This window comes from Tachypleus tridentatus, chromosome 10 (assembly GCF_004210375.1).
Source record: "Tachypleus tridentatus isolate NWPU-2018 chromosome 10, ASM421037v1, whole genome shotgun sequence".
NCBI classification, from domain to species: Eukaryota; Metazoa; Arthropoda; class Merostomata; order Xiphosura; family Limulidae; genus Tachypleus; species Tachypleus tridentatus.
In genome coordinates this window covers 173,391,870-173,408,328 of record NC_134834.1, presented here as the reverse complement: position 1 = coordinate 173,408,328, position 16,459 = coordinate 173,391,870, and the positions used below count along the sequence as shown (strand labels likewise).

At 33.8% G+C, this 16,459-nt stretch overlaps 1 protein-coding gene across 2 annotated transcripts in view; it reads right to left on the bottom strand.

Moving 5' to 3' along the window:
- Positions 1-286: 286 nt before the first annotated feature.
- Positions 287-16,459, bottom strand: part of LOC143230935 (alpha-1A adrenergic receptor-like) — a 58,836-nt gene continuing 42,663 nt past the window's right edge. For both annotated transcript variants that reach the window (XM_076465264.1, XM_076465262.1), the window contains exon 3: positions 287-7,559. In XM_076465264.1, the coding sequence (XP_076321379.1) occupies positions 6,426-7,538 (1,113 nt within the window). In that variant the 5' untranslated portion in view covers positions 7,539-7,559 and the 3' untranslated portion in view covers positions 287-6,425. The remainder of the gene's footprint in view (positions 7,560-16,459) is intronic.

Sequence of the window (16,459 nt, the reverse complement as noted above, 5' to 3'; positions counted from 1 at the left end):
AGAAGTGACATAACCAAGGAAGTGATAATAAAATAACTAAGTGATGAAGAAACCGAATACAATTTGAACTTTAATCTTTAAAAGATTTTACACTGAGAGTATTCGGGGTAGTAGTACACCAAAATATCTTCTATGTTATTTGAATATATAATTTGCAGAGATTCGTGTAATATATATTTAGATATTTACATTCTAGTTTACTGATTTAGCACTTTAACCAGTTACTAAACGTAAATAAATAAACGTAAAATTACCAAAAAAAAAAGGTTATTCATGTTCAGCCTCCTTTCAAAGTCGTTTTAATCTGTTGGTATCAAGCTTATATATATTTCACCTGAATTAAAAATAATTTTACTTTAACATCGTTGAAACGGCCTGATCGCTTAAAATAATTAACGAAATCAAATTAACGTTCGTCATGATTAATATATCGATTCTTCTGCATCGCATTTTAAGTTTAATTAATTCATATATCTTTTATTGGTGTGCTTTTGACTCGGCCCATTAATTGTGAAAAGTTTCGCTTGGTAAAACAAGCTTATTAATTTTTTTCAATTGTATAAAAATGCTATCCGCTTCCGTTTGCTGCAAAAATAGTAACACCTGTATAGGAAAGTAATGTGAAATATTGTTGGAAAGGTTCAACCAAACACTAATTTAATTGGGTGTGAAACCTGCACACGTAGTATTGTTACATGTAACTTGTTTTGTTCAATTGTCATGCTATTCTGCAAGATCTGCGAACAATAGTTTGTAGTTTAACTAAATGTTGATGTGTATTTATTATATTCAAATGAATCATGAGCACAAATTTAGTTATTTATGTATAGATAAAGTAAAATAAAAACATTCTTAAAGGTTGGTGTGTTAGCATGTATGTTTTTATGGTTTTGTAAGTTAATGCAAAGGAAATAATTCCAGCCCAGATACAATATTATTGAAAAATATAGCGAATAGTAACAGAAGAAGAAAACAGTTACTCTAATTAACAAACCTTTACTATTAGCAAAATACATAACAGAGACAATTATGTTACTCACAAACATCAAAAATACAAGCTTTTTACACTTTCGCTATAAAACATATACAACTTTGTATTAAACATCTTAAAACAAACATAACTTACTTTATGCTCACTATACAAGTTCTAAGACACTTTTAATATCAAAGATCTGAAACAGCCTAAAGAGTGAATTGTTGATGCTTTTACAAAAGTCATTTTAACTAATTCTGATCATAGTGTGTAGAATAATATACCAATATAATCAACGAAATAAAAAAAAATAGTAAAATCAACTAACCATAGACCAATGGCTAAGCCAGGATTTGGAGGTTAGACTGAAGTGGGAAGGTGTAATTTAATAAAAGGCTCCAAAAGAACTATTTCAACATTATTTAAGAAGGCTGTATGAAAAGCGCCATTGGAAGAAATGAGAGAGGAGTAAGGAAGAATATTTTAACAGAATAATATTTATGAGTAAGGAAGAATATTTTAACAGAATAATATTTATGAGAGAGGAGAAGGAAGAATATTTTAACAGAATAATATTTATGAGAGAGGAGTAAGGAAGAATATTTTAACAGAATAATATTTATGAGAGAGGAGTAAGGAAGAATATTTTAACAGAATAATATTTCATATGTTTACGTATCTTTAGCTTTGTTGGAGACAAAGTTTCTAAATGGTGGCTTTCCTAAAATATTTTGTTATTTTTTATATTTGTTTTTTAATATCCCAAGAACCGTCTTTCTGGCCCCCCGCTAGTACAGCGGTATGTCTCCGGATTTACAACGCTAAAATCAGGGGTTCGATTCCCCTCTGTGGGCTGAGCAGATAGCCCTTTGTGGCTTTGCTATATGGAAAAAAAACAAACACAAAACCGTCTTTCTGAGCGTCGGTTGGGCAGCTCCATCTACTCCACTGTGGTTGAGCTGCTAAACCCGAACTCGGTTAGATAAAACTATAGATTAAGTCAGCTACCAAGAGGGTCACTCTTACAATCCGTAATGAACTAGAAGTTTGTTTTGACCTTTGGCAAAAATAATACCACATGTTGCTTTATAGAGAAATATAGTACATTAATATAATACATTCTGAATTTATATCTCCGATACACAACGTCATAAATTCAGTTGACCCAGGATAATATACTGAGCCTTTTTAAATTCCATCGATTTCAGATTAACGTAAGTGTATGTGAACGAATGATAAATAAGTATAGCGCACAGACTGAGAAAGAAGCAAGTTTTGGTGTAAATCAAATGTTAACCACACAGGAAGGAGTTAAATGAGACGGTAGGTAAACTAACTTATGGACCATATTATATATATTTGTTTCATGAAATTTATATTTTCAATTTAACACTTTATTAATTTATATAAAGGTATAAGAGAATGTGCTATCATTAGCTTGAAGCTGTAAAGATGACATTATTTGTTTTTATTTTAGAACTTATATGGCAGTTTATCCAAAAGTATTTGAACCTGACAAAGAGAAAACTACTTTAAAAATTGGGTTGACCGTTTAGTTTTAAAATACATTGTATATTCTTATGCATGTAAATATAAACATACCACTATTCTATCTAATTGAATATACCGTTACTAAAAACTGCTCACATTTATTCTATTCCACTGAGAGAGCTAATATGAAATCAGTTAAGGGTTGTCTCGTAGGTCTAGACTGCGATCTCAAAACAGTCATGTTATGCAGTCCTATCAAAGGAGACAACACAAATGAATATGACAGTGAAACAGCGTACTGTTTAATAAATACTTTCTGGCAACAAAGTACATGCACATGTATAATTTCTTCCATACCAACTAGAACTGCATGGAAATCAAGCGTACAGGCTCGCCTACACCTACTAGAAACCCACGATATTCATACATGCAGTCGTTTACGTCCACTATAACAGAAAAAAAAAGCACATAATATTTATTCGTATAACCTTGTTCACACTAATAAACAAACATTCAGTGATCAAGCATACAGGCTTGTAGGCACCAGCAAAACTTACAGTATTCACGCATTAAGTTTTGTCCACACATATTAACTAGACAAACATGGTGCTAATGCAAATAATTTTGACCGCTTGAATGAAAAGCTCGCAACACTCCTGCTACATTGTTCTTACACACACCAATAAGAAACGCACATCGCTTGGTTCACACCGAGTGGAACAGACATGCTTTCCATGCACACAGTCTGTGGAACAGACATGCTTTCCATACACACAGTCTGTGGAACAGACATGCTTTCCATGCACACAGTCTCGTTCACATCATTCAGAAGTGCATGGATTCATTTGGCATTTGAGTTCATAAAAATAAATTAAAAGTTGATGTTGCACAAGTATACAGCCACACCAACAACAAGTAGGTGGTGTTCACGCGTGTTACATCGTTAAAATCACGTAGAGTTAGACTTTGTTTATCCACCTAGTCTCTTCCACAACAAGAATAACAAGCAGTACATAAATAGCTGTGTTTGCATCAATAATAAATAGATCAAGTTAAGGGATATGGCATAAAAAATAGATTGACGTCATCGATTCAATTTTATTCATTACTCAAAAAACAAAACAAAAACCTAACAAATATTTAAAAAGTGTGAGGTGTTTTAAACTGTGGTAATCACTCCCTGAGGTTAAAATTGCTAGGTTTGCTTACACTTCTTCAAGATTCTTTATTCTGTTCCTACAAAATATATTACTTTGAGTTCGTGGATGCCTCATAAGATTAAGCATTAAATGACCAAATTCCACTATTAGAGTATCCCAAGAATTGGCGGTTGGTGCTGAAGAATTGTTGTCCTCTCTTTAGTCTGTTCGTTCAAAATTAGATTTTTGCTAGCATACAAGATAGTTATTGGGTAAATTTGTGCAAATTTCTGAAACAAACAAACAAATAATTACAATTCTTTCAGTTGAGGTGTGAGCTTGTAGAGTAGCACTGACAGGGTTAAGGACAAGGAACAGTTAATCAACAGCTGGATCTTTCATTACTCTGATTGACATTTTACCGTCGCTCTTATAACGCTAATATGACCAAAATATGCGGAGCGTGTTTTTGTAGTAATGACCTATGAACTGTAAACGTTCGTATTTACAACTTAACACGATAATCAGTAGACCTCTCCCATCCACTTGAATTCATCAAATATGAATACTGTGTTAAAATATTAGAGTTTATGGCAAACAAATTTAATGCCAATTAATTTAAGATAAAACAAAATCATTCAGCACCCAGTAAGTTAAACATGTAAAAATCAGCCAGTATGTTAAACATTTCCAAAATATTAACTACACAAATTAATTTTGGAAAACAAAACGTGAAGTATTATCTAGTTCAAGCTTTCGTAGAAAAACTGGCATTGAGGTCCAAATTTATTTTGTAATAATAATGATATGTGTATTAGAGTAAAACTTGTGACAATAATCTCATAACTGAAAAACAAAATATATAAGGCATGAACATATTTTATGAATGAACATTACGAAGGTCCTTAAGAGTATCGTCAAGGTAGAACATTTTAACCCCTCTCTTAGATAATATATATCTGTATTTTATTATTTAATAGCACATACGTCACAAGCAACATGTATTAAATATATATATATATACATAATTCTTCATAATTCATACATCATATCGAATGTTGCACAAATATACCATAACAACAAAAACAACATGAGAAAAACACATCAATATTACATTAACATTTCAGTTAGTAAAATAATTACCTTGATCTACTGGATATGTTCGATTTTACACTGGTATAGGATATGCATTCACAACAATACTCAAACTACTGATAATCGAAGTATTGAAATCTGTTAGTCTTACGAAAACATATCATCGCTGTCACTTTTCCGGCACTTGTTGTTTTTTTCGACATTTAAGTGAGATGTTATTCATAATTAACAGTTTTATTGAAAAAAAAGGAGAAACTGTCGAATACGAAATGCACTTTAAAGTATTTTAAATTTGAACGACAATTAACGAACCACATTGGTTAAACAGCCAGGTCATAGACTTGTAAGTTTCACACATACCCAACTCTAGTTTAGAAATGGTTACCACAGTTAGGGCACACGGCCAACAACACTAGCCGCCTATACTACAATTATTGACTGCTATACGTTTAACACTCCCATAACTGAAGGTGCGGAACTTGTTCAGAGACACATTATGATTGAAATATCGAATCTTCAGATCCGCAGTCCGCCACATTAACCATTAAGCCACATCTACCTCCTATTTTAGCGAATACTTCTGTTTAAGATATTTTCAAAATCTGAGTTAGATTATATCGTACATTTACACACACACATACAGAAACACACATATATATATCAAAATAAGCAATTTCAATTTATAAGAAATGGATAAAACTGGAGAGACTATTTCTCTGTTTGTGTATTTTATTTGATGCAATTGTTTTTCAGTATAATAACAGATTCAAATGATATAAAAACATTCGCAATTATATTATTTCTAAACAAAAATGAAAGAGCACAGTTAAGAACTACCTCAGAAATCAGGTCAGGATTGGTCGTGGGTACTCGTCATATGATCTGATCTCCTATAAAAACACAAAAAAATGAAGCTCTTTTTTTCACCACTATAAAGGTTTACTTTATGTTTCTTAAAAATATTTCTCACCGTTGTTGCTGTTTTCAATAATTTATTCCAAGAAGAAATTTGAATTGTATAACTATATGTTATGTCTGTTCAATTCGGACCAGTTTGCTTGTGTTTTTACTCACTTACGGGTTCTTGTTTGCTCTTTCAAGTTTTAAATATGACTTAAATGCCAGAAGAAATGTTACTGTCATGTGTTTCAGACTTCAGCAGTGATGTAACTAGGTTTTGAAGAGGTTTAGGGTAAAATATTTTACTGGCCTTCCTTCAATTACTTTGAGAATATTTTCCCATTAATTTCAAAATTCAAAATTTTAAATACTAATTTTGGGAGACCATCCGGGTTTTCTGGAGCAGATGCCCCATGTATCGCTACGCTACTGTATCAAAGAGAGAATGAATATGGAAGGTTCAATATTAATGCATTTTAAAATAATTTTCATGTGTTTCAATCCACTGATTTGGAACTTTAATAAGCATAGATAATATTTTGCATTTAGAAGTCCTTGTGTGTTTAAATACGGCAAACAAAAATCCATGATATGATGAAGAGCAATTTAAATGCTCTTTTTAATAAGGAACAGAACAAGATTGTTTAACTTGTGATATATATATATACACACATGTGTACTTTGATCAACAGAAAGAAATGAACTAGAATTTTATCAACTGTTCAAGATTATTCTTGAGTCCACACAAATGAATTATATATAGCTCATAAAAAACTACTGTGGAATAGTGCCAGATTTATTCCCTAAAGAAAATCAATTGAGCTATTTTAGAGTTCACTTGAACCCTTTTTAAGCTGGAAACTTCGTAAAGGATCTCTTGCTGGATCTTTTCTTTGGGCGTAGATGTTTAGTCCTGGGATGATGTGGACACGTAGTCCCCTACCGTCGGCTCCACACCTTCTTACATCACGTGATTTTCGCGAAAATGTTACATGACTTTTGCAACAAAAGTAATAGAATAACTTATTAAAGGCTTCCCTGAAATCTTTGTTCGTCGCGGCGTAAACGTAGCTGTAGAGACAACAATTGCTCAGTGATATCCACCAGGTTACGTTAATAAATTTCTGACTGACAGGATGGATAGAACCCACAACCGAAACGACGACTGTTGGTATCCACATCATTAGCATCAATATAAAGACTACTATATTGCTTTTCAGTACCGCTTCGTCTGTCAGCACGTAGGCTGTGGGATCTTCCAAGGCTTCCATCTGGAGCTTAAAAGCTTTTAATTTGAAGATGGCTCTCACAAAATAGGAGCTTGAAATAAGAATAGGCATCATGACCAGCAAAAGCCCACATACAGAATGATACGGTAGCCAAACTGGGGCAGATGGGTCACAAAGTGAGGGACCAAAGCCAGTTATTTGCTGACCAACAGCAAAGGCAACAGCTGTAGACCAAATGGTTGATACTGTGGTGACGATCCGGTTCCTCGTGCAACAGAAGTCATAGCTGATAACACTACCTAGCCCCACGAAGTTTTCCATCGCTATGAACATAAAGGTCAATACAGAGACCAAAAAGCAAATTTCCATAACCAACCACTGAAAGGAACATATACCTTGGTCGTTGGGAATTGACGCCAAGATAGCTATGCAGGAAGCTGGAAGTACAAGACTCGTGACCAATAAATTGGCTAAGGCCAGACTAACTATATAAATGTTTCCTCGGACTTGCAAGGGATCAATCACTGCTATAGCAGTTATAGTAAAAATGCTACCCATTGTACCGACAGTAGCCGTGCCAGACAAGAAAATCAACCTGGATACACCATTCCAGCTGGTCATCGTCTCGTTATCAACATTATTTTCTTTAAATGACAAACTGCTAGTTGTGGGGATCGACCACTGATTTGTCGCTGTTAGATTGGGTACCATTCCTGCGTAATCACTGGATATCTGTAGTAAGAAAAAGAAAAGAAAGTGTATCAGCGTAATTCACATTATGAAATATTATCTATTTTGTACGCAAAATCACCAAATTAAACAGATACCATATTCAAAGTTTAACTATCAAATTGACGTAATAATCGTTTTTATAAAAAATACCTTTACCATCTTGTTTGAAATGAGATCGTGAAAGCTTTCCGGACCTTAATCATAGTGGAATATGAAAACAAAAATTCAACACGGTAGTTTCTTTTATTCCTAGAGATTGAATGCACTGATAATGTTTCTATATTATTTCCTACCATATCATGATGGATTTAACAGTAATTGGTTGCACGTACTCTGGCTCGAGAGGACATGTTGAGAAAGACACTTATTACAAAAAGTAGATTATGTTTACCTTCACTTAATGGATCATATACACTTTGCTGCAGCCGATCGATAGGGATTCTAATCACATTTTTATATTATAAAGAAATATTATTTGTGGTAAACTCGCTTTCAAACTTACCCCTTATATCACAATAAGAAACTTAACTTCTCGAAAATATCAAAAAAAAAAAAACTTATAGAAGTTTTATATGATAAGATATAAATTTATGTTTTAACTACCTAACCGAACCACCATAAATTGGAAGTTTGCCTTCCCCCCTAATGGCACAGTGATATGTCTGCGGACTTACAACGCTATAAGCCAAGTTTCGATACCAGTGTTTTGTTATTTTGCTACTTAATACTGGCGAACATCATATGTAGCTTTTGGAAATTGCGGCTAGCAACAAAAGATACTTTAACCAGAAATAATTGGCAGCTATGCTTAAAATATTAATCCAAAAGTATTTTTGTTTGTTTGTTTTGGAATTTCGCACAAAGCAACATGAGGGCTATCTGTGCTAGCCGTCCCTAATTTAGCAGTGTAAGACTAGAGGGAAGGCAGCTAGTCATCATCACCCACCGCCAACTCTTGGGCTACTCTTTTACCAACGAATAGTGGGATTGACCATAACATTATAACGCCCCCACGGCTGGGAGGGCGAGCATGTTTTAGCGCGACTCGGGCGCGAACCCGCGACCCTCAGATTACGAAGCGCACGCCTTAACGCGCTAGGCCATGCCAGGCCAATCCAAAAGTAAAAATGAGCTAATTGGATAGATTAATTTTTTTTGGGTGGAGCTTGATAACAGCTATAGAGTAAATATTTGCTGTTACTAAAACAACATACGTTCTGCTGTGTGAAAGTATATATATGTATATAGCAAAACTAGAATATAAGGCCTCTTGTTTCCGTATGTAACATAGGGACATTTTTGGAATGTTAAGCTTCATTTATGTTTCAATAAGAACAAAAATTCCCATCAATTATTTGTTTCTTTTGAATTTCGTGCAAAGCTACACAAAGGCTATCTGCACTAGTCTTCTCTAATTTATCACTGTAAGACTAGAGGGAAAGAAGCTAGTCATCAACACCCACCACTAACTTTTGAGATAGTTTTTCATCAACGAATAGTGGAATTGACCGTTATATTATAATGCCCCCATAGCTCAAAGGTCAAGCCCGTTTGGTTCAATGGGGAGAACACGTAATCCTCTGATTGGGAGTCGAGCGCCCTAACCATCTAGTCATGCCGGGCCTCATCGAAAATTCAAAAGAGTTTAGTTTGTTTGTAATTAAACACAAAGCCACACAATAGGCTATCTGTGCTCTGTCCACCACGGGTATTGAAACCTGGTTTCTAACGGTGTGGGTCCGCAAACATACCGCTGTGCCACAGGGTTTAGCATTTAAAAGAACATCACACTTTGTTATCCATTTGGAACAAAAGGAGAAACAGGACAATTAATGCTCAGAAACAGTTTTAGTTATATAAAATTATTAAAAACAAGACTTAATTTTCAACTTAAAGCTGCATACTGTTCCTATCAAACCTTGTAGCCTTGTAGGAAAGACGATGCCGACGAAGGAGAGGATCATACTCCTAACAGTCATTTGTGGGCCCCTAAATTACAGTCAAAATCCCAATAAAATGTGTAAACATATCTAGTGCTAAGCAGTGGAAAGTGTGATTGTATATTCCTGCAGGTGTATGCCGAGTTATTTCTCTTACTTACAAGTTACGTGTGATGTTTCAAATAGCATCACATCCAGTATTCCCCTAATCAACCCCCGCCTCCCCCCTCAAATAATGACATACCAGAAACGTCCCTGCATCCAAGAGAACAATTTACGCTTGAAAAAATGTATTGGATACGTAAAACATGTTCACACTTTATCAGTTAGAGTTGCAATTGTTAATTATTTATCTTAACACGCACATTGTGTGATAAGTATTGTATCATCCATAAAATCATTATTTCACTTCTTTTAATGTCATGCCATTGATCTGAAGATACTAAAAAAACAATTTTATTATATATATAATTGTGACTGTTATGTTCGATGGTATTCTTCCTAATTTATTTCCAATTTGTTATACATATAAACATTAGAATTTGTCTAGTCCTTCGTGGATAATTTTTGAAATGGAATATTTACATTTGATATTTTATGAGTTCTACTCGACTTCCTAATCAATGTGACCATAACAGCAAGACCCCAGTATAACTAATATGCAAAAATGTTATCAGTTTTCTTTAGTTTATCTGTTTTTAAACAAACTAAAATTTGTTATTGAATTATAAAAAGGAAGATAATTAAGAAGGAAACATTTAGTACCTTCTCACTTTTTGTCGTCTTCAAGCGTAATGACGTGTCTTGAAATATGTGGATAAAACTAAACAAGATATATATTAAAAGCCTTTGCTCCTAAAACACGATTTGAAATTTATGATGTGTGAATAATTTAAAAGCCCTCTCTTTACATAAATAAGTGCCCTTAGTGGCATAGCGGCATGTCTGCAGACTTATAGTGCTGTTCCCCGCTGGTATAGCGGTAAGTCTACGGACTTACAACGCTAAAATCATGGGTTCGATTCTCCTCTGTGGACTCAGCAGATACAGTCATGTGAAAAAGTTAGGACACCCTATGAAAGCCTGTGTATTTTTGTAACATCTTTGGATACAGAGATATTTAATCTCAATATTTAAAATACTGAGAGATTATAGGAATATAACTAAACAATTAACGCTGAAAAAAATACTTTTCAAGATCTTCTGTAAATGTAATTCTACAAAAAGGCATATTCTAACTGAGAAAAAAGTTAGGATACCCCCCACATTTATTCCAACTTAAAATGGCTCAACTTACACATAGGTGTATCACACCAGGTTCACATGATTAGAAGATCGTTACTCAGCATTTTGAATAAGGCTTGCCCTATTTAAACCTCAGACATTTAGTTTTGTGTGCTCATGACTGTTGAAGTGAGAGTGAGCACCATGGTAAGAGCAAAAGAGCTGTCTGAGGCCTTCAGAAAGAAAATTGTAGCAGCTTATGAGTCTGGTAAGGGATTTAAAACGATCCCGACAGATTTTGAAATCAGCCATTCTACTATCCGGAAAATAGTCAACAAGTGGAGGGCTTTCTAAACAACTGCCAACATGCCCATGTCTGGTCGTCCAAGCAAGTTCACCCGGAGAGCAGACCGCAAGATGTTAAAAGAGGTTTTCAAACACCCTTAAATGTCATCACGAGACCCACAGCAGGCTCTGACTACTGTTGATATGAAAGTGCATGCCTCTACAATCAAAAAGAGACTGCACAAGTTTAACTTGCATGGGAGGTGTGCAAGGAGGAAACCTTTGCTCTCTAAGAGAAACATCAAGGTTAGACTGAAGTTTGCCAGAGAGAATGTAGACAAAGACTAGGTTCTAAAACCGGGTTTCTATACCCGTGGTGGGTATAGCACAGATATCCCTTTGTATTGCTTTGTGCTAAATAGGAAACAACAAGATAAAAAATTATTTTCATTGCTTCCAGATTTTCGTTTTGGTGCTGAGCTGAAACATTACGTTTGTTGTAAGTTTCACAGCCTGAAGCTCACGAACACATTATTTACTCATATTACACTTGCTGAAACATGTTTTCTGTAGAATAAAGTTTGCTATAGTTGTCTTAGTGTACGTGTGGTTTTTTATATTTTGTGGAAAAGACTTTCGCTGGTTATTAAAGTATTTAAAAACAAGCACAAAGAATCTCCTATATTTCGTGAACGTAATTTCTTCGCATTCTTCAACGCGTCCTTTTTGTGTGTTTATGATGTGTGAAAATAATACACTGCAATGTCCTGATGATTAATTTGACTGTTCAATTTACTTGCTAATGATAGAAATTAATGCAGCTAAAGAACACTAAAATGCTAATGTACAATAGTTTGCTCTATTTGAATTTGGCGCAAAGCTACTCGAGGGCTAGCTATCACTAATTTAGCAGTGTAAGACTAGATGGAAGGCAGCTAGTCATCACCACCCATCGCCAACTCTTGGGCTACGTTATTACCAATGAATAGCGGGATTGACCGTCATATTATAACGCCCCCACGGCTGAGCATGTTTGGTGCGACAGGGTTTCGAACCCGTGATCCTCAGATTACGAGTCGAACGCCTTAATTTCCTGGCCATGCCGGGCCTTGTACAATAGTTAAAGAAGTAACAAAACATAGAAAAACGCCGGCTAGTGTAGATAAGTGAAGCTTGTCATTTTTATTAAGAAACGAAATTAAAGGTCAGTCTCGAAAAGGCTTCAAAATGTTCAAGATTGACTAACAATAACAGAGTACAAAACTAATCAGAAAAACAAAACCCAGCAACCTCCAAATAGGGTTTAAATGAAATCAAATTTCATAATTTAATGTTTTTCTGTTTTTTTTTAAATATTGTTATCGATTTTCTTATGCTGTGTTTGTGAAATAATTTGGGTTGTACAATAATATTGATTCATTGAAATTAATTTTATGATTGGTTGTATGAAAATGTAATGCTAAAACTGATTATTTAATTTCCTTCCGATGACAGTAGTTTTTGTTTGTTTTGTTTTTTGAATTTCGCACAAAGCTACTCGAGGGCTATCTGCGCTAGCCGTCCCTAATTTAGCAGTGTAACACTAGAGGGAAGGCAGCTAGTCATCACTACCCACCGTCAACCCTTGGGCTTATCTTTTACCAAGGAACAGTGAGAGTGACCGTAACATTATAACACCCCCACGGCTGAAAGGCGAGCATGTTTGGTGCGACCGGGGTTCGAACTCGCGACCCACTAGTTTTTGTCACTGAGTAAAATAATGAAAAAAATGATGTGGTGAATTAAGAGCTAATTTGAAAATAAATACATTTTTTTTACAGCACACGAATAAAATGTTGCTACAGCAGTAACTCCAAGTTGTTTTATTTTATTGTGTTAAGAAGATATCACCAGTTGTTTGAGCTAAATGAGAATTTTGTATTTTTTCCCCGCCAAGTTTCTTTTGATTTGATAAACGTTTCAGTTAGCAAACCTTTTGAAACATTAATTAAAACAGTCTATTTGAAGTGAAAATTTAAATCTTTAAAGTTTTCATTATGTCTGAATTTTATCACAAGTCACAATAAGTCCGTATAACGATGAACAAGTCAGATTTTGTAACTTTCTTCCAAATGATCCTCACTGGTCGAATAAAATCGCATAACTCTTTCCACCAAATGTCTATAATTGGTTGAATGAAATTATTTAACATGAAATCAATATATTCTAAGAGATTCGATTTAGATTTAGCTTATTAAAGCCACTACCAATTTCCTGTGAGCTTTGATAGAGAAGTGAAATCCACCAATTCGGTTCTAAGAGGCTTAACAATTAATACGCTTTTACTACAGAATTAACATCTAATACACAGAAATTAATATGAAGCACTATTTGTGTATTAGGCTAAATCCGCTTCAAAATTGGTGAATTAATAATTACTTCTAGCTTCGGCCCGGCATGGCCAGGTGGTCAGGGCGCTTCACTCGCAATCTTAGGTCGACGTCATAAATGTGACGGCCAGTCTCACTATTCATATGTAAAAAAGTAGCCTAAGAGTTGGCGGTGAGTGGTGATGACTAGCCGTCTTCTCTCTAGTCTTACACTGCTAAATTAGGGACGGCTAGCTCAGTTAGCCCTTGTGGAGCTTTGCACGAAATTATAACAAACAAACAAACTTCCAGCTTTAAATACAATCAAAACAAACGTGTTATATGAATACATAATAATATAAAATTTATCTAAACTATTTAATGACGTTTGTTTACTATTAATTAAGTAGTTGTTTGGAAGAAGCACATAGCTATACATTTAACTATCTGTGCTTTGCCCAACAGGAGTACCGACATCCGATTTCTAGCGGTGTGAGTCCGCAGACATACCACTGTGTCACTAGGGGAGAGTGAGTCTGCAGACATAACCACTGTGTCATTGTGGGAAATGGACATTAAATAATTAATTAACAAAAAGTGACTTCCTAACCAGTTTGTTGTGCACCCCGTTTTTTTGTTGTTGTTTTTATAATTTGTCTAATGGAGGATTTACAAAAGTTTCCTAAATTTGCACGATTTTTAGGTTTATCCAAGTGAAACTATATATTTTTCATTGACAACGAAAATATTCCTATAAATAGTTTTCAACAACATCATATTTTAATATTTCCAACATTATAGAATATATTAAAAGTTACAACGAACATGATTCTAAAACCTGATATTTGTCGATTTCTTTGTTTCATATGTTCGCCAAAACTATAAAATGTCTGCCCTGGGGGCAAAAGCGCTCAGCTCATAATCTGCAGGTCGTATTTTTGAATATTTTTATCAAAAGTGATTTCCATTTGAGCCGTGTGGGCGTTATATACGACCGGAAATTTCACTATTTGTTTGTAAAAAAAAGTAGCCCAAGAATTCGCAGTGGGTGAAGTCTACGAACTGCCTGTCTTAGCGCAGATAAAATATTAGTTGATTTGGGTGAAATTCAAAAAACAAACCAACAAAGCTCAAGGATTATCTTCATTAATTATCGATAATTTTGAACTGACTAGAGGAGAAACAGCTATTTCAACAGCACCCATCGCCACCTCTTGGGTTATTTCGATAGAATAACGGATCATCACGTTTATAACACACTCATTTCCAAAACGTGCAGCAATTTTATTTTTTTTTTTTGTACTTGGGCACGAGTCATGGAGCTTTGGATTCACAGTCCGACATGTTGACAAGAAAATAATGATGAATACTTTAATAGTATTGTTATAACTATAGTTATACTAGTATTCTTTCTCAGGCACACTTGGCAGTCCTAAAGGAGTAGAACTTAACTGACAACAAATAAAAACGTTTTAAAATATTATTCAAGTATTTCACTGAATAATAAATAATATATAAGAAAACATACAAAATATATTAATTTGTTTGTTGTGTACGAGGAAATTGTCAGTCATGCAATTAATCAGAATATTTCAGATAATAACAAGTATATAATGATACATATTACACAAAAATTACTGACAATTTATTATTTAAATTTTTTAATCAACTGTAGTTTCCTTTTATATAGGCTAGAAAAGTCAGCCTATTGTATATATAAACAACAACTGAATAAGACATTCTAATCAGCAAAATAGAAGGTCCTATTTTATTATTGGGGCACATGCTGCTCTCTTTGTTCTAATGTTTATGTTTTTGCTTTTAGTGTTAAGAATGATATTCTTTCTTCAGTTTTAACACATCTAGAATTTTACACACATTTTTTAATAAGTAAAATTATTATTTTTTAAATAAAATACTTTTGTTAATAATTAACAAACTTAAAAAAAACCCACTAAACGTCCAGTAACTAAAGATTGTTATAGCTGGAAAGTTATTAAATGAAAAAAGTTAGTTGTCATAAGTTAAAAATATTTATAATTTCAATAATAAAAGTAAATATCTTGTATGATTTTGTATTTAAGTGTCAGATTAAAACGTTATTTTCGAACAAGTTAATATTTTCATTTTCGAGATGGATTCCTTTGTGAAAGTAAATTTATGTATAACACAAACAAGAAAAGAAAAGCTCACCTAATTGAGTGAGTTTTACATAAAAAATACGTATTTTTTATGCACAGTAATACCGAATTTTGTTTCATATAATTACTAGTGTATAGTCTGTCAAGAACAATGGGGAAAATACTACCAACCCCACCCTAACTTTACTTTTCAAAGCTAACTGAAATAAATAACTTTTGCGAAATCCAGCTTGACCAACTGAGAGGCAGAAAAGTGCAGTTGCGAGTGAATTATTTTTCGAGCCTACCAACGTTAAAATAATTTATGAACTAAATTTCCGGCGTATTCACATAATGATTATTGGTAAAAATAAGTTAATTTAACAACTTCTAATATATGGAAAACCATCGTGTTTTAATAATGCTACGTTCCAGCTATGACATGTTGCTTAGCAATAAAAATCTAACATGGTTGTTATTCTATGACTATGTACTGAATGCTTGAAATGAAATGTATAGACAGCAAAACTTGAAAAATATTTTTGATTTTCTAATATAGAATTTCCGTTGATTAAAGAGGTTTGTTTTTTTCAGTATATTGGCGATATAACAGAAAATAACTGAACTGAAAAATAATTTGTTTAAAATTGAATCACTATTTTTACTTTCATGATAAATTTTATGCACTTAGTACCATTTTAGGTGATCCCACACGTCTTCACTTTAGGCTTACTATATCAAAACTCACTGCACTTACAAGGTTTCATGGCCCATTAGTAACCCGTCACTAAAATCGTAATGAGCAGTAATCGAACTATTTTATCTATATAAATGCATTTTGACTTTATGATTCATTCTATTTCGAAAACATCAAGCGTGATGGGACACACACTGGCTTTTACTTAAGTTAAATTTTAATGTTTTGTTTGTTTGTTTTTGAATTTCACTCAAAGCTACACGAGGGCTATCTGCACTAGCCATCC